At 36.8% G+C, this 27772-nt stretch overlaps 1 protein-coding gene across 1 annotated transcript in view; it reads left to right on the top strand.

Moving 5' to 3' along the window:
• Positions 1-21095, top strand: part of MEOX2 (mesenchyme homeobox 2) — a 54174-nt gene extending 33079 nt beyond the window's left edge. The window contains exons 2-3 of the mRNA XM_065629657.1: positions 6598-6770; positions 19786-21095. Coding sequence (XP_065485729.1) covers positions 6598-6770; positions 19786-20010 — 398 coding nt within the window. The 3' untranslated portion in view covers positions 20011-21095. The remainder of the gene's footprint in view (positions 1-6597; positions 6771-19785) is intronic.
• Positions 21096-27772: the final 6677 nt, after the last annotated feature.

Genomic DNA, 27772 nt, shown 5'->3' with positions numbered 1-27772 from the left:
TGCTTCCTTTGGGAAGGAAGGAGCCTCCATGAGAGATGTCTAGGAGGTGAGACCTAAGGGAAGGAAGATTATACAGACTCCTATCATAGTTACTGTTTTCTTCACTTGTATGTCTTTGTTCTAAGAGGCTTCTGCATGGAAAATTTCTTGGTTCAATTTTGTGGGTTAACTCTTGCTCAGGAGGACACACTGCTAATCTGTGGGGAGATGGTGCTGGCAGCTCTCACCTTCATTTAATGAAGCTCTTCCACATGAAAGACAATTATGAAAATGGTTCAGTAAATAAGCAAACAATCACCACGTGTATGTTATTCAGTGCTGCATTTAAGAGACATATCTCCAGAACTCCAAACAGGAATTGGAAGTCACACTGAAAAAAGTCCTATTTGTAGCCTGTAAAGTTTCTTTAAGGGAAATCCGATGTCCTCTTTCCTAACATAAACTGTAATTATATAAACATCTGGGACTGAGAGTTGCATCTTCCACTTGAAGATCTAATAACTAATGCAGTTATTCACATGAGAGAATTCATATGTTGTCTTCCATAACTGCATGGTTTGAAGAAGTGATGTGTACATGCTATATAGTTAGATCGATCAGATGACCTGTCAGAAGCACATCTTTTCCAGCACGGATATCTTCAAGAATCTGCAGCATTAACTATCACAGTGTTATGAATCAGAGTTTCCAATACTGCAGTATAATTCCTAGACTTGTACTTTCAGGAGGCAGTAATAACAAAAAAAGTTGGCAGCAACAACTAGTGGGTAATGGTTTAGGATGGTATATAGTGTGTTTCAGAGTACTGACAGGTTTCATTGTGCCAGTTCATGGTATTTTGGGAGTGGATATGAGGCTATTTTAATATGTAAATTGTCACAGACTGGGTTAGAAAGCATTAAGTCAATAAGCAAACAAAAGTTTGCTTTCATTAGAATGAAAAGAAGGATTCGTAATTTTGACATCGTACTTCTGCTACTGTGCAGCTTTGCCCATTTGCACATGCAGAGCTGTGAATTACAGAAATGATGAATCTGTTTGTTTCAATTTTCAAAAAGGGTTCTCTAAATTCACTAAATTGCAGCTCCAGAAATACATTTAATGACATTCTCAAAAGAGGCACTCAGAATATGTTCCATGATTTGGACCTGTACTTTTAACCGAGCAAAATCTTATAAGAATATTATTTAAATGACTCTAAAGAGAAGAAAAAATATTAAACAAATATAGACTAATTAAGTCTGCAGCATTTGGTTGCATCTGGTGCAAATAAGAGTAGGTGCATCAAATGTAAGCTTAACTATGTGGTTTTATAAAGGCCAGGAGTTAACTAATTTTTTGGTACAAAGATTATACTCAAAAGTAGGGAGTAAGAATCTAAATTAGAATCCTGCAAAGCAATGGGCTGTGTTTTGGATACATATGACTTCTGAGCAACTTTGAAATGAAAACAGAAAAAAATGTCATGGAAAAACTGTATAGTATTCTCTATTAAATATCCAAAATATTTGAAAGTCTGGGTAAGTCTTGTTCTCACACATAGTTGCTGGCAGAACAAGAGGAACCATGTGGAGACCTTTATGCAAGATCCTTGCTTGTGCCTCAGTGAACTATTTCATTTTGTCAGAAAATGTGATTAACTATAAAGCATCAGAAACAATTAGATTAGGCAATTCAGCTGTATACAAGTATGTGCTTCTGAGCATTAAAATATATTTGTCCTCTCCGCAATATCTCTGTAATAGTATAAAGTTGCTTATTTTATTCATATGTATATTTCAGATTAATGATATTTTGCTCTGATAGTGAAGTACTTTTCCCTAACTTCACATTGTCAATATCTTGAAGGAAAAAAAAACAAAAAAGAAAAGCTTTTTGCATTGAATCAGATATCATTGCTGTGTCCTGTTGATGTTTAGAAGATCTAAAGCTTTTGTTTACACGTTAGTGATGTAAACAAATATATAGGAATTAAATTTGAAAGAAATGCTTTTTCACACAACTTTACTCAGAAGTTACAAGCTTTTTCACATTGATGACTTTGCACAGATTGCTTCATTTTAAAGTAAAAAACCATGTAGTAGTTGTTCTCTGCAAACACTTGAGCATCGTTTAGAGGAAGGTATACAACGAAGAACATTTAATTCAGCCATTTAGCCAACTTTACTATAAATTTATAGTGAATTAAATTTAGAAATAGGTTGTTCATGGTAGAGGCTTTCTCAGAAGAAGTGTTGGAAAATGTGAGTGAAAGTTGAAAACCTGGACATTGAATAATAACTATAGGGGTGAAATTCTGAGGGCCTTTTTGTCACAAATCATTAGTGGTTATTGTCACTATTCACTGTCAGTACGGATATCAGGATCTCAAAACCATCTGCAACTGTTAATAGAGTGCTACCAATCTGACTTATTTTTGAAAATTATTGTCTGGGATCTTCCATTGCAGGTATTCACCGACACTTCATTTCTTTCTGAGAAAAGCTGTTGAACTAATCGAAGAAAAAATAGCAGGTGCTTCTTGCACATTTTGCCGGTGATTCTGACCCTACCCTGTTAGCAGCAGATCTTTGTATCATGGTTATTCTGACCACTCTCTTTTTGCTATTCCGTGACCAGTCCTTTCTTTCCCTAGGCATGCATCAAAAGCAAAACCACCACAATAACCACTTTTCATATGCTACACACAGGAGTTAGGACCTGTGTTTACTTGGTATGCTTCATCTCTCAGTGATGAAGAGAGAAGGAAATAGGAACTCTGGCAGGACAACACAGATGTTGGGATGAAGAGCAATCCTTTCCTTAGAGTAAAGTAGAAGTAACACTGCCTCGAATTTTTGAAAGCTGACAAAAACAGTTCTGAGAAAGAGGTATGACCTGTATCCCTCAAAGCAGTGTTTAACTGCCTACATTACTTGACATCCAAAGAACAAAGGTTTGCCAAAGAGAGACTGATAAGGTACTAATACCTGCATGTAGGCTACATCTTCTGAGAGTGTGCCAGAATTTGTCTGAGAGAAGGCAGAAGACAGACAATATAGATTGCTGTATTTTTCATCAAGTGGTTTGTACCATCTATATATATTTTACATGTGCCTTTTGAGAGGCAAGGAGTGTAACTTAGATCCCCCTAGGCTTTGTTCTGTGCCTCTACACCTACCATTTGGCATAAAATGTAGCCAGTAGAAGAAAACGAAGGTTGTGGGGACTTTTTTTCTTGTCTTAGTTGCAACAGCTGCAAAACAGATGTAGGCTGACATGAGTTCTGCCAAAAATCTCTTCCAAGTCTCCCACCCATTTTCCACCAAAGGGAAGCTGGTCAGGTGATATAATCAGAGACCCGAAGGTCAGAAAGAGATGGGAGCTCCCAATCCTGGCTGTATAGAGACTGTTAAAAAGAAACAATCAGAAAACCTAGATTTACCTCTTTGTAAATTAGAACAATGAAAATTTCTAAAATTACTATTACTATATAGTCAATAGGAAATAAAAGGCAATCTTTATATTAACTGCAGCAACACCACAGCAAAAAAAGTCAGATGACAGCAAGAGTTCATAACTGGTGTTCACCTAACTGGCATCCAAGTCTCTTTTTAGATATATTTTGAATACATCAAATGCATTAAGAAAAATACCATTGTCTTACTGCGCAGATTTTTGCTGAAACATATTTCCTAGGATTACAGTTGTTCTGTTGCCTGAACCTCAGTACTGAGAAGGAGTCAGCTTTTTGTCTACCTGTCTCAGGTTTCTGCGTACCTCTCCAACTTTTGCTTTCAGCAGTATTTGAATATATCACGTGGGGTTTTTTTCAGAGTATCTTGGCTATTACAAATGCATTCAATGACATTCACAACAAATAAATAAAAAACTGAAACTTTTCCCCTGTGTCAGTCTGCTGACGAAATCATAGCGCTGACAAAACTATGGCTGCCAGGCACTTAACAATCCAGCATTGACTTAAAGGTAGTATCCAGCAATGGCAGAAATGTCTAAATAACCAATTGTCCAAGCATGCTAATGTTCACACAGGATCTGCGTGGGCTGACATTGCTAGCAGTGCTGAATCCTCTATGATGTCAAACATGAAGGACAAATGCTACTCATGCAGTTACACTTCTCTTTCCTTACAACAGTATCCCAGAAACCTGGAATTTAGATGCTAACTGCTTTTGTAAATTGGGAACTCAGAACTATGAGCATTAACTTGAATGACAGCTTGGCTCATTATTGTTTTACTGGCTGTACAGTAATTCTGTTTTCCTCATGGAACCATCTGCTTGCAGAAAAATTGTTTGTCTTATAAGTTCCAGTCACTTATAGAGATCAGTATCCTCCTCAGAGATGATTGGATGGGTACTCCTGAAGTTTTTCCCTTTGACCATTTACGATAGCAGTAGCCACCAAACTTTTACACCTTTGATTGCAGTTTCTGTTGCATTTCCAGGCTTATGTCTTCATTTTTAGTATTTAATTTTCAATGTGGTGTTCGTATCATGTGTAGGCATATTACTTTTATTTAAGGTTGCAACATTTAGTTTGGAAGCCAGTGAGTCGGTCTTTCTTACAGCCAGTACTGACATGGGAAGACTTCTTGGTTCATGGCCTCACATGGGCACAGGTTTACCAAGGGAGTTAAAAGGACTTTGGCAATAACTTGCATGAAGTACACTTCCATGTTGTACTGCAGATAAGCAGTATGCACACCTACCTGCTTTAAAACACGTGTTAAACATGTCTGTGGTGGTATAAAAATAGTGAGTCTGATGCTAAGAAAAATTAGTTAGATATCTCTTTTCAGTGATTCATTGGAATGCTGATATTGGGATGTACGGATTTAGGACTGGGTCATCTACATAGTATTTGGACCTTATGATGAGGCGGCAGACAAGGAAATTTCGAGGAAGAAAAGCAATGTGCATGCTCCTGTGACAGAAAAATTCAGAGAGAAGTTATAGTGACTCTAGTTTGCTAACTAGTATGAGGGAAGAAACGTGAACTTCTAGGTTTAATGTGGTTTTGATCTGTCAAGAGTTCTATGTTGTGTTTGGATAATGGACTCTGGCCCCACGCTGTAGTGAATGGGTGTGCCATCTAATGGGTCCTGTCCTAGAAAATCCCTACTGCAGTTGTGCCGAACAGCTTCCAAACCCATTCAACAAGGTTGTTTGATATCCTCAGTCATACACACCAGCAGCAGAACCACATCTGAAGCAAAGTTGGCATGTCAGCAAAAGTTAAGAGGTTGGTGATTTCAGTCCATTAACTTTAAAACATTCAAAGTTAATGACCATAAAACTGAGTCAAACATCAGCAGTTCTCACAAAAAAAAACCCCCACACCAACAAAAAACAAACAACATAAAAACAAAAAAAAACCCCCAAAACAACAAATCCATTCCAAGCAACAGAGTAACTGACAAAAAGTGAAAATGTAGACAGTTGACTAGTTTTGAAATGAAACCCACTGGCCAGTTGGACATTCTCAGGCATGTCGATGATTCATCTGACACAGAGTGCCAGGGAGTGATTTCTTGAGGGCCTGTTCATTTGGATGTTGATGCAGGTTTCTATTTAAATCAGCAGCTGAAGTGTGAATTTATCTGTGACATTTTTAAGATGGTTCATGAGGCCAGAATTTGACTAATGATACTCCCACTGATCTCCTGCTAATTTTAGATTTATAGGTGTTGTATCGTACCCAAACTTATAAATGTCTGGTCTTCTTTTTTTTTTTTTTTTTTTCTTTTTCTTTTTATTCAACTCTTTCTCTGTTTTCTGGTTTTCGATCTCTTTATTTAAACAGATTTCACTGACAGCAGTAGAATTACTGCCACTGAGTTCAGTAGTTTGGCTCAGGACCAGATGTACCTGTTTCTGAGAGTAAAAGGAATCAGAAGGGTGGTAATGAAACTGTCAGCAAAGCTCCTCCGATTTTGGCCAAAGTAATCCTTAGGTAATGAGCTATAGCGGTAGCAAATTTCCTACACTGATACCAATCATGGATAACCTCTCTCTTGCACTGTGGCATAAATAGGAGGAGATCTCATTAATATGTGGGATTTCTTTTTGATGCATGCTGTATTTTCTACACTTTGTCTATTACCTTTCCCTGAAAGTGTAACTAGACTAAACCTTAAAGTGTGTTCTTTAAAATAGAGCTTTGGCTTAAAGCGAAGTGATAGGAGAGAGGGATTCTTGAAGTATTACTCATTAAGACACCAGTCAAATGATACACATCCTGTACTGGCTGGATGCACTGAAAGTTGCCAGAAGTGGGAAGGACTTGAAGCTTTGCAGAAATCCTACAGAGAACTGTTAGGAAATGAAACACTGCAAGGTTTTAAGCTAAAGTTTGACATGCCGGAATGGAAGCAGCAGCTCATGTCTGTCAGAATTACTGCTTCTTTCCAGATTTACAGTGAAGAATCCATAGGTATGAAAGCAAGGATCTGTTTCTGGGGGAAGAAAGTTCGAAGAATGCAACTTAAGGACATTGTTAGCACAGTGTTATCTTTGGGCTTGTTTGCTACTTAGCTATACACTTGTCATTACTTCAATTTTTTCATCTTTTTTTTTTTTTTTCCTTTTTTTCCAGATTCCCAAGAAGGAAACTACAAGTCAGAGGTCAACAGTAAACCCAGGAAGGAAAGGACAGCTTTCACCAAGGAGCAAATCAGAGAGCTAGAAGCAGAATTTGCTCATCATAACTATTTGACCAGGCTGAGGCGATATGAGATAGCAGTAAACCTTGACCTCACTGAAAGACAGGTACTGATGCAAAACAATGGACTTTAAATGCTTGCCCCATATTTACCAGTGGTTAGGAGCTTCTCACAGTTGAGCTCTTGTTTATTTTAGTAATAGATAAGTCAATATATCAGATTGAATGCTTATAGCAAAATGATACACATTTATTATCTCTCTGCTATGCAAGTAATTAATATTTTTATACATACCAGCTACAAATTAGTTTCATCTAGTAGGCAGAGATGGAAGAAAAAGCACGAGTAATATATCTGTTAAACTGGTGCACATCTTTTCTAATCTGTCCACAATGATGTGGCTGAAGAAGTGGTAGGTCCCAAATACTACATGCACAAGCAGTTGATTTCCCTGCACACAACAAATATGAGCATCTTGTTTTAGTGTACTAAATATATGCAGTTGCCATTTGTACAGAGTTTCTGAACAACCCGTTTCCAGATGGCAGCAAGAATGGGAACACCAGCAAAACTAGAATACAGGCATTTTTAACCACTTTATCTTACTCTGCACTATGAAAGCAGAGGAGATGATGGAATTTCTTATCAGTGTTGTTGGGTCTCCTACTCACCAAACCCTGGTCCAGGAAACACTCCTGCATGTGCTCAAGTTTCCTCATGTACGTTGTCATATTGATTTCTAATGGAAATATTCATGTTAAACACTTCATGTACTGAAGTGTTTCAGGATCACATCCCAACACAGTAAATGGGTAGTCCAGTCACATTTCAAATAATAGTTACATCAACATACTCATTTAAAAAATGTATTTTAGTAAAGACATTTAGAATACTGGACTCAAGTACATCAAATCTGATGAAAGATTGCTACAATTTTATTATTAAAATTGGAAGCTTTTTGCCCACTGACAGACAGCCATTCTTTCTTCAGATTGAGGGATTACTTTAGATACAGCCAATATGATGATATATTCAAGGGAAGGTATCAAAATAGCACCATGATTTGTGAACTCTAGATATGATAAGTTTTGCAGTTTTCCTGAGTTTCATTAACTCTTGCCATAAGTAGACAGCGCAGTGAAAATCTGGCCTTTCCTATACATATGAACACACACTTATTCACACGAGCAAATTAAACATTTTTTTTTCCTTGAATGCTTCTAGAGAATGGCTGTTCCTTCCAGTTTGTCAAGAAGAAGCCAGTAATTTCTCTTGTTTGACTTGAAGGTGTTGCCAGGTTCCACTGGGATCATTTTCACTTACTTAAATATGTCTGCTATATTTATAAAGCATACCACTTTGTATCAAACAATGGATAAAATTTTTTGGTTTTCATTTCCACAGACTGAGGTAAGCTGAGAGAAATAGATTAACTTCTACACCTGATTGTGACAGCTAAGAGAAGGAAGAATGAATTTTTGTCTCAGTGACAAAGGTAGAGTTGGTGTGGAACTAAGCAACAATAAAAAAAAATTAAGAAATATCTGCTGGCCAGTTTGATGGGAATCAATCAGCTGAATTCAGACAATGGTGAATTTGGCCTGCAAGTTAACTGTTCTCCCTGATAAATTCTTTATTCTTTTCTTCAAAGGTCAAGTTGAGTAGTACCACTAAATGAAGAGATGGTTCACTATCCTAAAGGAAATAGTTAAATTAAAAGCTCTTAACATACAGGAAAGGGACAGATAAATATTGAATATTGTTTCTGAAGGAGAAAAGGTAGCCTGTGCTACACAAGTACGGAGAATTCGTTTAAGTCATCGGAGCACTTGCTGTTTCCTAGCTGTCACATAATGCCAGTTCTAAGTGTTCTGCTGATAATGCTGATAATTTCCATAGAATTATGGTTAGTCTATCTAATTATCTAATATAATTCTTCTCTGCTTCCCCGGATTATCACAGAGTGACAACTGAGCTGCTAGAGATAACTCCCTTCCTTCCTTCCTTCCTACCTTCCTGCTTAAAGCCACCCTTGCTTAGAAAAGGAAAACATTAAGATTTTTAGCTCGATAGAGTTCAGTTCTGTATCTTGCCACAATAAAACGGTCTGAGAGAAAAAAAATGATAGCATAAAAACTGTATTGTTAATCGGCAACAAAAAGAAAATTGAGAGGGAACTGTGGATGTCTTTTTCTGTTTCTGAATCATACTAAACCAAGTAATGAAGCCACTTCCAATTTTTTCAATTAGAAGTGTTGCTTTTAAAAATCAAATATATTGCTTTGATAGAAAAATTGCAAAAATAGACATGGAACCGGGTGTAGGTTTCCATGGTATATGGCAGCCTTCAGAGTGCAGTGAATCAAAAGGCTTGACTCTTCTTGCATACTTGTTTTACATCAGCATTCCTTCAGTGACTTAAAAAAAGTACTCCAGGATGAACCTGGTGTGATACTAATATTTGGTGTTTTTTTCCAGTTAAGAGACTGAACTGATATTCAGGACCTGTCTTTCCATGATTAGCAGAATGAGTGATTATTCTTGAATGGGATAACAGCATCTATTTGTTTACTTACTGCTGTTATTATTTTCTTTTACTAGCAATCCAACAGAGGAGATCATATTTGATACCTATCTTAAACAGATGCAACAAAGCCAGTCCTTTCTCTAAAATTATTGTGACTCAATTAAAATATATTGATGGAATTCCAAAAACAACCCATGTTCTTCGGTGAAGTAGCATTTTTAGAAAATTGCTATTTCTGGAACAGTTTTCCTTTACTGTTTTTTCCCCTACAGGCTGCATTGCAGAAAATGGTACCTGATAGGCTGTAGTTCCTTTATTTGACATAAGTGAACATACAAGTGAGAACTTTGATCTCATCACAGACTGTAGACCTATTTTTGTTAGAAGCTCTCTTGATCTCTCATGAAACACTGAATTTGCACACAGAGAACTGAAACTTGCTTCAGATAATGCAATGACAAAAACCAGCAGTGAGTATCGAGTGAACTGATGTATCTTCTCAGAAAATAGGTTTGAGAGCAGACCCAATCCCTAATGGAACGAATTGTTTAGCATATTTTTTTTTACTAGGTTTTAAAAAAAATGACAAGTGTCATATTATTTAAAAGGCAGAAGAACAAAAAATAAACTGGGGAAAGTACTGGTGGGTCATCCCAAAGTTAAAACTTTCAGCTATTTCCCAAGATGTGAAATAAATCACAGAGCCTATTATCTTAAGAAAGCTCTATATTCTTCTTGACTATAGTGATAATTTCAACCATACGCCACAGCTTAAAAGAGGCACTGACCAACTAACACTTCATAATTACCTTTCTGGCATTTAAACAAGCTGTAGAAAAAAATGTATGTCTGACCATATTTAAAAAGCTATATAAGGGTATTAAAGTTTTCTGCAGTCATCAAAGTAAGGCTCCATTTGACTTTTGAAACAACTTACAAGATCAGTTCAAACATAAATGACTCATGGAAGGCCATTTCACAAAAATAATAATGAAAGAAAACCCTCACGACATATGGATCAGGACAAGGAAGTAATCCTATCACTCCCTAAAAAGGAAACCCGAGTTACAAGACAGGAGGATGAAATGAAATGAAATAAGTGCCTCAATTGCCTAGATATTAAGAGTGTACTTTGAGAGCATTATAAGCACATCTGGTGGTAGGATGGCTCTATTATGGTATTGTAAGAATTCCAGCAGTATAGGTACATATAATTCCTGCTCCATCTCTTATAGAGTGCACTCACAATCCCTGCTCAGCCAGCAGTTAATAATTTTCAGCTGGCAGGCTTCTTTTATTTTTTGAAGAGCCAGTTAGCCTAAAAACTGTCTTAGCTCCCTAGGTATTTGTAACCTTGACAAGCGCATTCTTGGCTTTTTTGTACATCCAGATAAACTTGGAGAAAGTTCCATGCAAACTTTTTAATATCTCACTGTGGGATGAGGAGAGGAAGCAGCTGCAGTGGGGTATCAGAGGCGTGGCAAAATGGACATTTTTATGGAGCTGGTCCTGCCAAATATAGAAAGAGTAGGAGCTCTTTCCACCTCGCAAGAACTTTTTGCGTGGAGCTAATCAAAAGAGTAATGTTGCAGTTCTGCAGGCTAGCTAAGGTTACCGGAATAAACAATCCAAATATGCAATGCTTCTGTTTGCCAACATAAACGGAAAATCCCACCTAGTCAGATTAAATTCTGCTGATGGCAATGGGAAGGTTTATTTCTTCTTAACTTTATTTTCCAATAGCCACCCAGAAGCCACCGATCAGTTATAAAAGGTCTGAAGGCATTGATGTTGCATAGATAAAAGACAAAATTTTGTCAAAATGAAGAGTGCTTTTGCATCTGTGCTTGGCTTCCATGTATGTGGAACCAATACGGGATCATTGACAAAGGAAGAAGCTTTGTAATGCCTTTTTCTACCACAAAGAGAAGCAGGTGGAATTATGATACAAATGCATTTGGGCAATGTTGGTGTAGTACCTACGGCAATGGGGCCATAGCCCACACTATTGCACTGCATTGTTATGACTATACAAATAATAAATGAAGTGTTCCATTAGAAAAGTTTCCTCCAGACCAGGTTCTCTCTGTCCTGCGTCACAAGTGACTTCATTCAAATCCTTTTCAGCATCACAGCGCTCAGGGGAAGCTGACCACTGCATTTTTTAGACTTGACTGGTAAGCTAAGAGTAGTTTTTTGTAGTAACTGAGTGAGAAACAAGAGAGTTCAATGTTCCTCAACAGGGCATTTGTTCTGAATGACCTCTGGAGGAGTCAATGTCTCTCAATGCATCACACAGCATGACTAGTTTATTATCTTAGGAAGCTAGATTTCTAAGGTCAGGTAGTAAAATTATTCCCCTGTATACTTTCAAACAAAATCAAATAATGGATTGATAGGACAAGCTTGACCATATCTGTCTGATTTATTGTGCTGTCATGTCTTCTCTGAAAGGCAGCTGCTCATTCCAAGCTTCCATGTGTTAAGCACTCTCTGTACACACTGCAGTAATGAGCCTGTGTGGCTTGAAATCCTTTGGATTGTTTGTTTTATTTAAAGCAACACTCTTAATAAAGTAAAACACACTAATACTTTTACATTTTTCTTGAGCAATATAAATACCAGCAGTAACAGTTGCTGTGCTAACTCAGTTTGTTCTTTCTTAGGAAAGAATGCTTCTGGCATACTTAATTATAACTCATACATAATTTTGATCTGTACTATAATTATTTTTTTTTAAAAAGTACATGGCAAAACTTCAAACACTGTATTTACTTTTGTAGTATTGATTGGATTCAAACAAGTAATTCCATGTGCAAAGATCCAAGTGCCTCAAGCTCTTAGTTGTGAATGGACCCTACACCTGCAGAGAATCCCCGTGGGGTTCTGGGTGGGGAGAAACCTCTGTCTGTGCCAAGCAGCATATGCTATATGGACAGAATTATTAACAGCTCATGTGGCTGCTTTTGCAAAGTGAGTAAGGCTCTGCTGTCCCCTACCCTTACCCTTCTTTAGACACAATTCAAGAAAGATGCAGCTTCTTCTTTTGCTGTTTAAGGAGATATGAGGTTTTTAGATTTTTCATTCATGATCACTTTAGAAAACAGAGAGAAGAAATCAGGGAGGACCAAATGGTATTAGAGAGGTACATACGAACATTACGAATAAAGGAGATTTTTTTATTTTTATGCAGGGCGTTGAAAAATGTAGAGTACCTTTCTAGTTTCTCCTTTCAAGGCAGGCCCTGCTGAAAACAGCTGCAGCTTCTTGAGGGTTACTAGCTTTAAAACTGGATATTGATTTTGAAGCTAGTTTACCATCAAAAGACTCGGGACCGGCTTGTTCTGGAAGGCAAAAAAGTCCCTCCAGATTTGAAGTCATGAACTGTGGAAATAGTTTAAGTGAATATAAATGTGGATGATTCTTACCTGTGCAGGGAGGCGGCTTCCATAGCCATAGAGCCCTGGAGGATTGTCATGGGCCAGTGGTCAGAGGTTGCTTTCTGCTGAGTCTTGCTTTTTGACATTTGCCTTTCTTTGTACTAAAGTAGTAGTGGAAAAAAGCATCAACATACTCAGACAAAAGCCAGTCTTGACTATTCACATTTTTAACTTTCACAGTTAGTTGGCCTGTGCAAAATGGGTGCAGAATGAAGCATGTTAGAATTTTTTTCTCGTGACATAAAATGCTCTACATGTGAGTAATTGCTTATACAAAGAGGCAAAGTTTAGCTGAAGGAGATCTTCCCCACAAATTAGTTTTCCAGCATGTGTTTCTTTTGTAGATTTCTATATAGATGCAAAGAAATTGGATGAAGGTAGACTCTAAGAAGAATAAAGAGAATCGAGAGAATACGGTAGGGAGAGTTCTAACAGCAGGCCCACAGGTTGCATTTGTTTGACCCTGGACAGAAGAGACTGATTTTTTAAAAAATGCTCCCTTAGATTGTGTACAGCTAGCCAGTAGGAGGAAAGAATGTGAAATAGTGTGTTCCATTCTGCTTAAGGTATGTTAACTCTGAAACCTAGTTAAGAGAATATTTGAATAGGAAGTGTTAGCTGTTTGATCATGAAATTAATTCTGAAAATTACTGGTGGAGAAGGTGGCACTTTGGACAAAGTAGAGGGAGGTAAACTGAGTTCTCTCAAAGGCTTCTGAAACTGGAACGAAATACTCCTATCACTGGTCTCCTCTGAAATATAATGTCTATTCCATCCCCGTCTAAACGTGGGAGGTAGAAAAGAGAATGTATCACCTAAGCAGTACCCAAACCTCAACTGACTTCAATGTAACAAAAACCTAGAACTCCCTCCTACACCTTCCTGGGTGCCAAAAGCTCCAGCTGTCCTTTGTGCACCTGCCAAAACCTCCCCTTTTTCTCAACAGCTGCTGCAAAGTGCTTGTGCACATTCAGTGCAAGGTCCTCTAACATAACATGGAGCAGATTACTTTAAATCAGTGAGAAGGTGACTTAAGCAATTTTAGTCAGAAGATTCTGGTACCACTCATTAATTTCCAAAGAAAGGTTAATTTTCTCCAGTTGAGGTATTTTGGCTCTATTTCATAATAACTAAGAAGACATTTAATACTTGGATTTATTTAAACTGGTTTTAAGCTCAAAATATATTTAAGATTTTTAAGAGGAGTTTTTTGGAATAGAAGTTGGAATTCATTTAAATCATATAAGGAAGAAAATTAAGTTTAATTGAGTAAAACTACCTTAACTTACTCTCCCATGTATCTAGCATGATTGAAATCCAGCTGAACTATTCAAAATCTCATGTTATATTTAGTTGCTGAAGTGAATTAATAACTCTGACTATAATTTCTGTAAATATTTTAAACTAAGAGATTTCATTCTTCCAACTCTTATATTTCTTCATAGGCCAGAACAAGAAAAGAAACTGTCATGATTTTACATTCCTATTTGGTTTTTACAACTTTATTGAATAAACTATCACAAAAATGCTATCTCTATATGTGAAAAAGGTAAGTTTCAGCTGTATAGCACCAGTGATTTCTGTAAAGTTCAGGAGTTTGACTCTCTTTAAAACTTGGCAGCATAAGTGTACTATCTAAAAATAACAGGAACATTTTCAGAGCCAAAGAAAGTTGAGAAGTAAACTTTTCAAATTTTTTAGTTTTGAAAAGTCAGGCTTTTTTTTTTTTCTTATCCATATGTTTGTCTGCATTAGACGGAAGTAAATTGACATATTAAAAACAAACAAACAAACAAACACACACACAAAAACAAAAGCAAAACCAACCAAATCCAACAAAACCATAATAAAAGAAAATGGACAATGGCTGACCAGGGACAGAACATTTAAAAGGCTTGGTGATGTGGTCTTCCTGATCTTCCTGGCACATCATTTAGATATAATAAAACATGGAATTTGGGATACTGACTTCAAAGACTCATACTTAGAAATCTGCATCCCTTATAGCAAAATAGTAGTTTCAACTGGCACAGTGCTCTTGTTCCTAGTTTTTAAGGTTTGCAAGATATCAGGCCTCAAATTTTAATCTCATTTGGGATTCATGCCACTAAAACCTGGAATAGAAAACCTAATTTTAGGAAAAAAGATTTCATTTCAGAAAAGAGCTTTTTTAAAAAGAAATGTCTTTTTTTATTTTCCCCTAAAAGAAGAAAGCATGTGATGCAACTAGAGTAGTTCTAATTCAGTCATGCCTTCATTTTTCAGACAAGATTTTTTGTTAAGAAATACTTCAATAATTATAGAAGGTATCTCTGTAAGTACAGAATGCTAAAATCCCATGTCAAAAGGAAGTATCTGCATTCTACAGAGCATGGTAGAAGTCACTATTCTTAAAGTTAATGTGTCTGAAGGGCTCACTGAAGGAGTATTAAATCAGAAGTTCAGGTGATAAGCTCATTTGGAACTAAAATGATGAACTGATGTCCACATCATGAAGTTGTATTAAAGATATACATGCAAGACAGCACATAATATGGCCCTTAAGCCTACCAAGGATCTATATATCATAAGTATATAATGATTACTTTAGTAATAGAGATACTAACAATGTCGACCCTCTTGTTTCGAATCTCCTCCTGTGATTCCTACAGAATAGACCTTAAAATAAGTTGGTCACAGCAAAAATATTTCTCATGTACATCAGGAGATGTGCAATGTGAAATCATTTACTCATATCTTAACAGTCTAATCATCAGATGTGGAGATGCAGATGCTAAACAACTTGTTGACTAAAGGAAAAGGAACTGTGCTTTCGTGCCAGTAAGCACATGTGCTCAATAGACGGGCTTGTAAGTGCTGATTTAGAAACAGCTGTTAATGCTACTATCATCTTTAGTATAGTTCATTTCCCTCCACTTCCTTTGTTTTCCGTACATACATATGCTTGTTCTATACAGTTAAGTTCTGCTAGTCAGAGGGTGGAGAAGAGGGAGTACATTTTAATAAATAAGAGGCAATCAGGATCTGATTCTGGGAGGAGGTGAGCACTCTCAGCTCCTGCTGGAACTAACTTAGACTCAAAAAAACCAGCATAAAAAGGTTCATAAAACCTATGGTATCAAGTTTGTCATACTAGATCTTTAAACTACTTTAAAAGGATATAGTTTTTGCAAAAGTTGTAAATGACACAAGTTAGTTCTTTCACTGGAAAAAAGTTCAAGACTTTTTCAAGTTCACTTCAGTAAGGGCTTTTTCTCTTTCCTTTATTTTTATTTTAATTTTTTCTTTATTTTTCTTTCAAACATTCTCTCCTTTCTATCACTCTTGCTCTTTCTCTCTCTTTCTTTCATCCTTTCTCCTCTTTATCTTCTGTCATTTTTGTTTCTTGGGATATTTTATTCTGATGCGTGTTTTGTGCAACACCTGTAAGTTTCAAATGAGTTGTGCATTTGAAAAGCACGGTTTTCTATGAATCTGGATAAACTGACACTCTGAAGTACTTCGCACAGTTTGCTTCACTTCCTTCCCATTACTAAAATATAGATGGATCACATATCAGTAACAACTATACCCTCCATAATTTACCCTTCAGCTCCAAAGGAAGTTAAAAATTCCAGTATCTGAAATTGATCTCTAGAGGAAATAACAAGTGAAGGACTTGTCTCATATTATTAGCACATGAGCATTAAAGTCTTCATCTAGAGTCTATTGCACTCGATGGAAAAACTCACGCTGACATTAGTGTACTTTGAATTAGGTCAAAGTGGATTTCAGTACTTTATAATGGAGGTCATAAAGAAATATATATTAAAAAATACCTAATGTATTCCCTCATATGAGTCCCACTGTACATTAATGGACAAAATGACATTGAAACAAACTCATAGTATTTTCAGTGATAAACTTCACTATAATTGATGTCTAGCTTTTGAAAATAATATTTGACATATCAAATAAGGAAATTTCTTATATGATATTCTCTAAGTAAATCAGATGCAGATTAAGTCTTTAACGAAAAAGCCTAAAGCTTTTTTTAACCTTTTTTTTCCCCCACTATTTTCTATTTATTGGAAGCATGACAAGCTACATGCCAGTCAGTAGTGTATATTCTCCTATGGGAGCATCAGGGTTACTCTCTTCCCCCTACACTCAGGAGAATGCACGCAAAGGTAGCTGGAGTCCTTTCAGCCCCACTTTCCTCAAATGCCGTGTTTCCCAGACAGTGTGTCATGTGCAAAAATAGCATTGCATGCTGGATCCTCTGAGGAATTTATAAATGTACCTTGCCCTTCTTGAAAGGGGAATCATTGTCCTTTATTTGTATCAGTTAATATAGAGACACTGACCTAGACTCATCCCTGGTGGAGGCATTTCAGGGCATGGTTAGGGGAGCTAGTCTGAGACCAAGTGAGCTGAATGAAGAGGTGCTCCTCGGCTTGTCCTCAGCTACTCATTACCTGAAGGCTGGTGCCAATCGGTTCTCCTGGGTTAAATGCTCAAGGAGAGAAGCTGTTCTGGACTGTGGTTTTGATGAAGTGACTTGCATTATAAAAAGCAGAAGCAAGAAAATATTGTAAGGAAAAATGGAAAAGAAAAAAGAATAATTTATTAAATTGGAGTAGAAAACAGTCAAAAAATGGCAGGCCAGCAGATGTAAGAGTTTCGCTCTGTCTGCGAGAGGGGAACAGCAAGGAGCGTCTGCATGAGGAGCCAGGCAGTATTCATCCTGCTCATGTCTGTCCCAGCCAGAACCATTTCTGACAATGACTGTAGGAATATTAGCTTTAGTTTCTCCAGTATCCAAAAATGAAAAGGATGCATCTGGAAGGTGCTTTGCCTGTGTGTCTCCTGTTCCAGTAAGTTAAAGTAGGTTGAATCCAGGCTGTGGATTGAAATTTTTGCTTCAAATGCATCATTGTCATTTCTTTTTTTTGAAACCACTTTTTGTATATGCTATTATTTTGTTTCAGGCTTTTAATCCCGTGACTTATTCTGAGAATGTTCAAGGACATAAAAATATCTGGAGAATTGCTTAAATCTTTTAAACATTATTCCAATCCTGTCATTTCTTCTTGCTGAAAAAAATTATCTTGACCCTTATTTCAGAAGAAAAGTAATAACATTCTGAGGTACTGGGTTGAATCTGAAGTGTATTATTTTATAATGTTTAGATTATGACTTCGGTTGCATCTAATGCACTCTCTGGCACCAGTGGAGTAGTTTCTTTTGCAAGAGAAACTTCTTTGTCTTAGAAAAGAAAAATAAACAAAATGACATCTTAACTTCCCCCAGAAAGCTGCCAGTGCTGTGCTAATGCTGTACCCTTTTGAAGACATTGTTTCGATGGACACCTCTGATACGTGACCCGAGTCTGAATGATCCCCAACATCACAGCAGCCAGTAATAAATACCTTCCCCTGTACACTCATTTCACTTTACAAGCCAGATTCCTTGGCTCTGATGAGTTGACTAAAGGAAAGGATGTGCTGTGCTTTGAGGCTCTTAACTAACCTAGAAGGGTTTTTCTCTGTTCCCAAGTGATTGGCTTTAACAGCTCACATTGGCTTTAACAGGAATACAGAGTATAAAAAATAAATATACCTCTCTTCCTTCCCACATATGTGCATACAGATAGCGACGTTAACTATCAGTTCAATTGCAGTAAAACTTTAATGTAAAATTCAAAGTGATAGTAAAGGTTAAACACTGCAATGTTTCCTGGATGTATAAGACAGATTCAGCAAAACAGCATTTTTGTGGCTCTATTACTCATGTTGTACAATATGTCCTGCTGTGCCTGTTCCTTGCTGTTTCTTTTAAAACTCTGAAACACATTCTGCTAAACACAGCAGAGGATACACCAACATTGCAAGGTTTCTTGCTTTCTTTCCAAGTGAAAAGTTGCAGACATCGTTTATTTTTCTGTGGAACCTTCATACGAAGAGCTGCACAGACACACACGCATGAGAGCTTTTAGCAACATAAATTGTAAATGGATCAAACCCAACAATCTTCTATTCATACTCTTTTCAGTGACAATATTTTCAGTTGATTTTAAATCGGCCTTTAATCTGGTCTAATATATTTGACAGATGCTATGCACGTCTATTTTTTTTTCTTTTGACTGTTCAAAAAAAACTTTTTGTGGTTTGCAGTGCTGGTACTTTAGAACTGTGCAAATAATTTAGGTTTACTTCCCCCCCCCCATATATTTCTATACGGAGAAGGGGAGGAGGGGAAATGAGTTTCAGCTGGAGCGAAATCTTGAGGTTTAATGTGACTTAAATACAGATACGTTTTTATTCATTCATGCTATGAATTTCTTTTCCATTCTCATCTGAAATTATTTGCCAATTTTAATTCAAATTTATGAATGCCTTGGCCCCTGGCTTTGGGGGCATTTATTTATTTGAAAAATTTGAACAGGGTCTATGGCTAAATGTAGTAGAATTGAGGATCAGTCAACTAGAAAAATTTAAATACTTTTGTGAAACAGACAGGAAAGTCATAGGTTTTGATGGAAAGCAATGCTCTTTCAGATACTTCAGCAAGTAAAAGGAAAAAAAAAAAAAGAGCTTTGAAGGAGCTCCACCAGATTGTGGAAACAAACACACAGAAAGCAATGCAAACTTTTTGGTGCAAGTTCCTTTCCAAAGTAACAGCCCTCCTTTGGAGGGTAATTAAAAGCAATATAAGCATGAGGGGCAGCAGTATGGGTCCCTGCCACCAGACAGGGCTCTGTGTTACACGAAATGTAGGTTCTTCTGTGCAGTCCCTTGATAGAAACCATTTTGCCTCTGTTACTCTGCCTGTGAAATGGCATTAATACTTTTTTCAAGAGTATTTTAGCTTTTTAATGTTTTCTAAAGGACTCTCAGATCTTCCTGTGGAGCTATCTGCCTTCACGTGCTTACCCCTTTCCCTCCTTTGCAGTCGTTATCCTCACGTTCCCAGGGTTCGTGACCCATCCAAAACTGGATTGCTCGCTCTTCAGGGACGGCACGCTAAGCTTTTTACCACGCAGACAGAAAGGCACAGTAAAAACCAAAAAACAAACAAACCCAAAACACCATGTGCTGTGCTACAGCTAAAAAGGTAATTATTACCTTCAATGACCCCTTTTTTGTTTCTTGTTTTGTCTTTCTTCCATGAAGGTAAAAGTTTGGTTCCAGAACAGACGAATGAAGTGGAAGCGGGTAAAAGGGGGGCAGCAAGGGGCAGCGGCCCGGGAGAAGGAACTGGTGAATGTGAAAAAGGGCACGCTGCTCCCCTCCGAGCTCTCTGGCATCGGCGCAGCTGGTCTCCAGCACACGGGGGACTCACTAGCGAACGACGACAGCCACGACAGCGATCACAGCTCTGAGCACGCACACTTATGATACACAGAGAGTGTCCCAGCTCCGTTCTCAGGAAAGATGCTTTGCTGGCAAGCCTTACACGGGCATCGTTTACGTATGCAAGTGACTCTGGCAGTGATTTTTAAAGTTGTTATGGAAAATTCAGGCCTATTGTGTCTGCTTTTCTTGATTTTTAGATGGTTTACAGTAAGTGCCATGTCTTAAAGGTGCCTCAAGAGTGGAGAAGTGGAAGATGAACTTACTTGGAACATTCCAGATTTGTTTGTCATGTTTATGACAGCGGGCAGGTATTTTTGCTTTAGCTTGCACTGAAAATTACATTGCTCTCAACACAGGTTATATCCTGAAAACTACAGTGCCACAAAATCACTATCTAGTGGATAAGAAATGTATTTTAACTCTGTATATATTTACCTTACAGCATTTTCCTGTCTTCACTAATTTTAGCAATGCATTCATATTAGCTGATGGCAATAGTCACTCATGACAATAAATGGCTTTTTGTCTCTTTATTTTTGTTTTGTTTTTCCAAAGACATACAATACATGCAGATACTTTTGTTCAAGTAGAGAACAATACAATAGTGTCTGCTAGGACATCTTGTATGACAGACAAAACAAACTTTATGTTGCATTTACTATCAACTGCTGCTAATAGGGTATTATTAAACCTACCTAGCTCCTCAATTCTTCTTATCTTATAACTGCAAAAAAAAGATTTTTAGGATCATAAGGATAGTCCAGTAACCTGCCAAAAAAGTCACGTTTCACTCATGCTTGGTGGAAACTTCTCAAAGGATTATTCATTTCTACTTTGTCATAATTGAGTACATTGATAAATACTGACACTCTGCAGAAATGTTGTTGCTTCATCTTCGGTTTAAAAAAACCAGCAGATAAGCTGAAAGTTATTATCAACTGCTTATGTTGGTAGAAATCAAAATAGGAAGGTAACTCAGTATTGTGTCCCATGTGTAAAATCAAGACACATTTTCTGTTTTAAGCTTTTTTGTACATACAGCCAAATGCCAAACCCCAAAATTTAATGCAAACCATTGATTGTACTTTGTAAAGAAATATGTTTAATAAATAATCCTTTTAAAATAATTCTGGTCTCTTTACAGTGATTTCATAGGAAACGTAAAGTTTTTTTTGTAAAAGTCCTAAGCAGCTCTGCCTTTTCCAGATCTTTCAGAACTTAGTCTGTGGGCAACACAAAGCTATGTTTTCAAATTTAGGCTTTTAATCTTGGATAAACCTTCTACCTTGATCCATTTGGGAAACTCTTTCCTTTAGCAGGAAAAAGGCCTCTAGCATCTAATGATGTCTTCAGCCAAAAACAACAAGAGCCTGTTCAACCATTTTTCCAGATTTAGAGCAAATATAAAGCGTTATTTTGTTGGACCTTGTCGAAATGGATGAAAAGGAATAAATATCAGGAAGGGACGCATACTTACATTGTGCCTTTGTTCAATAAGCTGTTCAGAAGAAAAAAAAAGATTATATCTCCAAAAACTTTGGAGATTAATTGGAGAGGGTAGTGTGATAGAAGGAGCTTTGCAAAAGCACAAGAGCGAGCAAGAAATTAGCATATCCTAGTAAATGCTTGTGAACGTTCCTGGAAGCTCTGCTACGTGGAGCAGTAGGGCATCATAAAAGTTAAATGCAATCAAGAACTCTTGTGTCTGTCTTCCAAATCCTTTCCACTGTAGGCTGGATCTTTCTTGCACATTAATTGTTGTCACAATCATTTCAGTTTAAAATATCCAAGCAATGGGTAACTAATTTCTTGAAAGACTTCAGAGCATTTTATTGATTCCAACAGTTAAGGGCTTTTGCGTTTGTTTCTTAGGTTTTTTTTCAAATACCTTTGTCATACAAAATTGCTCAGAATGGGAGTGGGATAGAGAAGTAAGCCAACTACTATTGAATACTCAATATTTTTTATTTCATGGCTGGATGGGAAAGTGTTTTGGGGTGGTGGTGCTGACTATCAAAACAGGAAAAAAACCCCCATTGATTCAGACTAAAACTTGTTATTCTTCGCTGTTTTTTCACCCTCTTAAATGAAATACAGCTACATTTCAAAATGAAAAATTAGAATGAAATTTGAAAAAAAAGCATCTCAACTTCAAATGACAGTGAGCCAAATATAATGTGACTTGTTTTGCTAGTAAAGAGGGGAGAGAAGATTCTTGTCTTTCAAATACTCTATTTGCGAAAAATGCCTTTTCATGTTTACAGAATTGTTTGTTGCTGGCTTTCATACAATGTTTAAGACTAAACCTGAAAAGGGATCAGCTGACATTTTACGGAACAGATGGATGTGCCTTATATACATTACCTGAAATGCAGCAGCAGTATGGTCCCAGCCCAATGCATTTTGAGAGGTGGATCATTCTGTTAGCAGCACCATGACATTTTTGGAGTTACAGTAATGTTGGTATCATATCAGTCCAGAGTCTACATCTCTTTGATATTCTCTTGTTAGTGTGTCGCTGAGGCAGATATAGAAGTGTGTACTCTTAGGAAACATACACGGAAAATCTATTTGACTGTCAAATGGCAGTGATGTTTAACAGTTTAATTTTCGACATGATGGACGATAAGAATTCTTTTTTCTGCTGTCTCTGGGGTACAAGGCTATATATTATTTGCAGGGTTTGTTTCTCTTCCCTTATGACTTGAGGTTTTATTTTGTGTTTTTGTTTACTATGGCTTCATCGTTTTCAGGTTTATTTTGACAACAGCAATTCAAGAGGTGTGCTTAAAATAACACCATTGCAACCTAGCTGAATTTATTAAATCACAAATTGGAAATAGTTTGGCAATTTAATCAAATGCTTATCTTTTCTTGACTTTCTTTTCTTTTCATTGGATCCAAAAATAGTCAAAAAAGGAGCACAAGGACAGACTCTATACCTAAGTCTTTCCACTACAGGCCAAATTTCAAGGTAGTTTATGTATCCTGCTTTCTTAAATGAAGGCTCTGACCACTGCAATAATATTATTTGTACAAATAAAGAAAGAAACACCACTAGGACATGCACTCTTAAGTAGCTATGAGGAAACATAGTTATATAAGTTAGGGACAAAACGTCAGCTTGAGCCTTCATTTAGAATTTCCTGGCTTCAGTCAGTTTATGTCTCCTGGGTGAGCTTGTATTTAATAGAGTACATGCAGTATTTAAGATTGGCTACAAGATTCAAGAAATTTTACAGAGTAATGTTTAACCAATTACGTACTGTAATTTAATATCGTTATGTAATGTGTGTGGATTGAAAGGGGGAATTCTGTACATAACCTGATGTCTATATTCATTTAAAAAAGGCAATGTAGCCAATAGCTGGCAATAACTGGCATGGGACTTCAGTGATGATGCCCATTATTACTTCAGATTAATAAGGACTTACTAGAGATCGTTGGCTTGTATATATTTCTATTCCTTTTCATTTTAAGTCCATGGTCTTTTGACATCTTTTATAGCTGAAAGCTGCAGTGTAGGAATCAATTTCAATGTAATTTAAGGCACCTGGCTGTTAGTCAGGGCCTCCATATGGCATAATAAGAGGTTATCACAGTCATCTGTATAAACTGCAAATGTATTAGAAGTTTCTCACCCATTTATTACCTCTGTCCAAGTCATGCATGCAGATGTTAGCCATTGTCCTTTTTCTGGCATCTGAACTGTCATGACTCCAACCTGCAGAAGTCTGATGAAACTTCACTTTCATTCAGTTGAAAACAATCACCTGGGCAGGAGACTCAATATTACCACCAGAGACAACCTCAAAAAGTGTTGTAAATGAAGAGCTTGTTAAACAGTAGTTGTAGTAGAAAATAATCACAGCTCTTTTTTTATGCAGTGCTTTTCTGTAGACAGACTCTAAAGATATTTTAAGAAAGCTAATTTTTGAAATAGCCTTTTTAATGGGTAATGAAGTAATTTGTACTGGCCACCTTGTATCATAGGCCCAGTAAATCTTTTGGGATTAGGTTCAGTGCCCTACTAAATGTCCTGTGAGGACTTGGTTCTGTTCTTTATCTTATTTGGTCCTTGAATGCTTTCTATGACAATCTCTTCCAACCCCTCACAACCCTGAGTCCTTCTCCTAACAGGATTCACAAAAAAAAAAAAACAGAGTAAATCTGTGGCTCTTCAAAGCACAAGTGAAAGACACAGCTGAGATAAGGTATAAGAATGTGATCCAGGACATTAAATAATAATTAAAATGACATTAGTTCTGTTCAGAAGACTAACTGACTGGAATAAAATATGTTGCCACATCCCTGTTCTTTCCATAAATTATTTCATACTTTTGTGTATCAATGCAATTATTTTATGAATTTTTACCTACTGTTTTTATCTATTAAGGTTATATACCTGAATTTAAAGATTCAGTTCTGATGTCTAGGAAAATAACATTACTAGTCCACAGACTTGTCTCTCTCAAGAGAGAGATGAAATTTGGCCTTAACTACTTTTACTAACATTTGGATTTTATTTGTAAATTTTGAAAATTTAGCATCCATTAACAGAAGCCTTGTAAATTGTTATTTTACATTAGTGACCAATGAGTGTCAGATTTATTCATCCTTTAAGTAAAGAGCACAATAATTGATTTCTGTAGGAAATCTCTTTTCTTACAACCGCATGATAATATAATGGATTTTGTATTGTACTAGTGTGCTCCAAAACCATATGAAGCAACGAACATGGCAAATATCTATAAAAGTGCTTTAGTATTTAGGGATACATTCTCATTCTTAGTGTCACCATGAATATATAGACACTGTATATGTTACTTATGTTTGCTTATGGACTGCAGGGTTTTTAGAAATATGACTATTCTGAATGCCTACCACATTATTTGCCAAAAAAAGTCACATGCGCAGCTGAGAAAATACTGAAATAGGCATTTTCCCAAATTAAAAAATTATCTTTAAGAGTGCCGTTAGAAAAATTTTATGCAATCACCACAGAAATGCATTTAAGAGAGTAAAAACTACTAGAGGAGAAAAAAAAAACCTAGTTTGGAATGACAACACATTGTAAATAATTTTATATACGTATTTCTATAATTCTTACATATATACCTATTAATTGGTACTGGGAAAATAAAATGAACAATTTTTTTATTCATAAATGACACTAAGTACAACATAGAACTGTTACTTTTCTAATTTTGGCATATTTTCGTAAGATTTGATTCTGATGGCAAAATTATGAAGAGTTCTCAAGACTCCTTTTCTACAGAATATTTTTTGCCAAAAAGAAGTAAAGATTCTTCTAAGGAAGCAAAGGACCTCATCTAAAGCCTATAGATGGCAATGGAAAGATTACGATTGATTTCACAGGGATTTGGATTGAGCCCAAAATACACACAAAAGTTCATACAAATCAGTGAACAGTCCAGGATTAAGACATTAGCCAATAATTTCCAAAGTGACTGTTGACTTTGTGCCTCTGTTATGACACACAGTATCCTGATTTCAACAAAGTTTTGAGTACACAGTGAAAATTAGGACCACTTTATGGAAATGTGAGTTGAGGACCCCATATTACTAGCCAGTTAAGAAAATTTTGTTCTTCATTTTAACGAGTCTTATAGTAAGGGATTTCTATGGCTGGCAAATCATCACATTATGTTATTAAATCATAGGTTTCATAACCAATATAAAAGAAACTTGCTATGCTGCTTTCCTTCTCATGTAATTTGTAGCATTAGTAGATAAGAAAAATAAAGCACATTATATATAGAAGTAGGTTTGAACAGATGTTCCCAAATGGTTGCGGGGAGGGGGGGGGAGGGTTGGGGTGTTGAGGAAGGTAAAACTTTCTTTCCACTCAGATGTCTGTCTTGAATTTCTCACAGTTTTTGCAGACAGTTTGGCTTGCTTCCAACATACATCGTTGCCTGTCTGGTATGAAAAATGCCATCTGTGGTGTATGGAAGTTCTTTCTTTAAAAGTGGCCTGCTAATTATTCTTCAGGCAGGTGTTACTAAAGTGAAGTCAGGTGTCAAGCATGGTATAACCTTCGAATTGCCTAAAATTGCCCTGTTCTTATATGCTGTTCTTTCCCGAAAGAATAGAACAGAATATTACAGAGAATTGAAATGTTGCTTGATACAGGATTGAGATGACTCATGCAGCAGTATATATTGTGGTGACACTCAAAAACTTAAAGGATGTGGGTTGAATGAAGTGTATACATTTTCCAAAACAAATATGCTTCTGATTCTTATAAGCTGCCTTTCTGTTCTTTATGTTTGCACTGCCATCTTGCAGAATGTTAAAAACCCTGATGCTCTCAGAAATTTCAGACAGGGTAAAAGGTGGTGGAAAGAATTTCCTTCTGTGCTTTAATAGACTGGGAGAGCTGTCTGTTGAAAAGAGCATGGAAGATGGCTGTATTGTGTGAATGACACCTGCAAATTCTCACCTATATTCACTCTCCAAAACACTTGTGCTTTAAAGCTTTTTGAAGATTAATAGGATGGTTAATGGGCCAGAATCAACACATGGGGGCTGCAGGCAGCCGTTCAACACATCTACAAGCCCTGGCTCCCAGGATAAGTGCTGCTGCTGCCTCTCATTTACAATAGTTAGTCTGTTCCTCTCTTCCTTATATGACATCAGCCCTCCCAACAGTAGATGAAAACTCTTCACACTGAGCCAGATGTTACCACACTTTTCTCTCCCTAGCAGATGAGTGTTGTTAGGAGGTGAGGGATTACCAGTATAAATGTAAGGCTTCCTATTTCCTATGCTGTTTTCAGAAGGTCCTTTGAATAAACAGTCTTTTTACTCTTTGTAATCTTGGCATTCAGAATGAATGACAGTGTCAGTGGTTTAAAAAAATGAGGATGAGGAAAGCACAGGCACATTTATTCCTTTTTGACAGTAAAACTTCACATTGTTTATTCAGCGACAAAAGTAATCCAGCTTTCTCCTCAGCTTTATGCAGAGCCCTTGACAAAATATATACAAGAGATTGATATGACACTGAGATAAAGAGCAGTCCTGTAAGTAACTGAGTACCTACTGCTGTTACTTTTTTGATCAACCCTGAGACGTGGATGATTTTGAACTACCAGTCTTCTACTATGAAGAACAGTTTTACTTTCATAAAGACTTCCTCTTGTGTTTCCCATATCATGCTTAGCCTCTGACTGACTTAGCATATTCCGATAATGACATGTACACAAAGCACTGGCATGCGGCATTATTGAGATGATTTCCTTTTTGGCTCAGCCAGATTCCTGTTAAAAGTTATACGGACTCTTAAGAGACTAACAAAAGAAGACTTAAAGATCCAGCAATGGTACGGAGATAAGCCTGATGGAGCTGGAGTTAGGATCTTGTGAAATTAAAAGCAGACTTTGTATGAGTATATTTATTGAAATGTATCACTGGCATTTCATTACACAACAAAACCAAAAAACCCTAAAATTTTTCCTTGGCCCATGTTGAATACATATCAAAACCCCAGTATTTACCTGTTAAGAGTGGGTCATTCATTAAATTTGCAGAATAGAGGCCTAGATAAACACATTTTGATTAGAAAGAAATGAAAGGAAAACAAAGCTGAAAACTGCACTGAAATTGTTCTTTTGCTATAAGGCATTCATGGCTAAAATCCATCCCATACCTGCTCACATTATGGATTAAATGAGGATGAAGACATATCTTTGTGTCTGAGTCCATCCTACAGTGGCCTTTTGAATATCTTTGTGAAAATAGCATTTGACAGTTCAATACAGAGATTTATTTTAATTCT

This window comes from Caloenas nicobarica, chromosome 2, assembly GCF_036013445.1.
Source record: "Caloenas nicobarica isolate bCalNic1 chromosome 2, bCalNic1.hap1, whole genome shotgun sequence".
Taxonomy (NCBI): Eukaryota; Metazoa; Chordata; class Aves; order Columbiformes; family Columbidae; genus Caloenas; species Caloenas nicobarica.
This window is presented reverse-complemented; position numbering and strand designations above follow the sequence as displayed.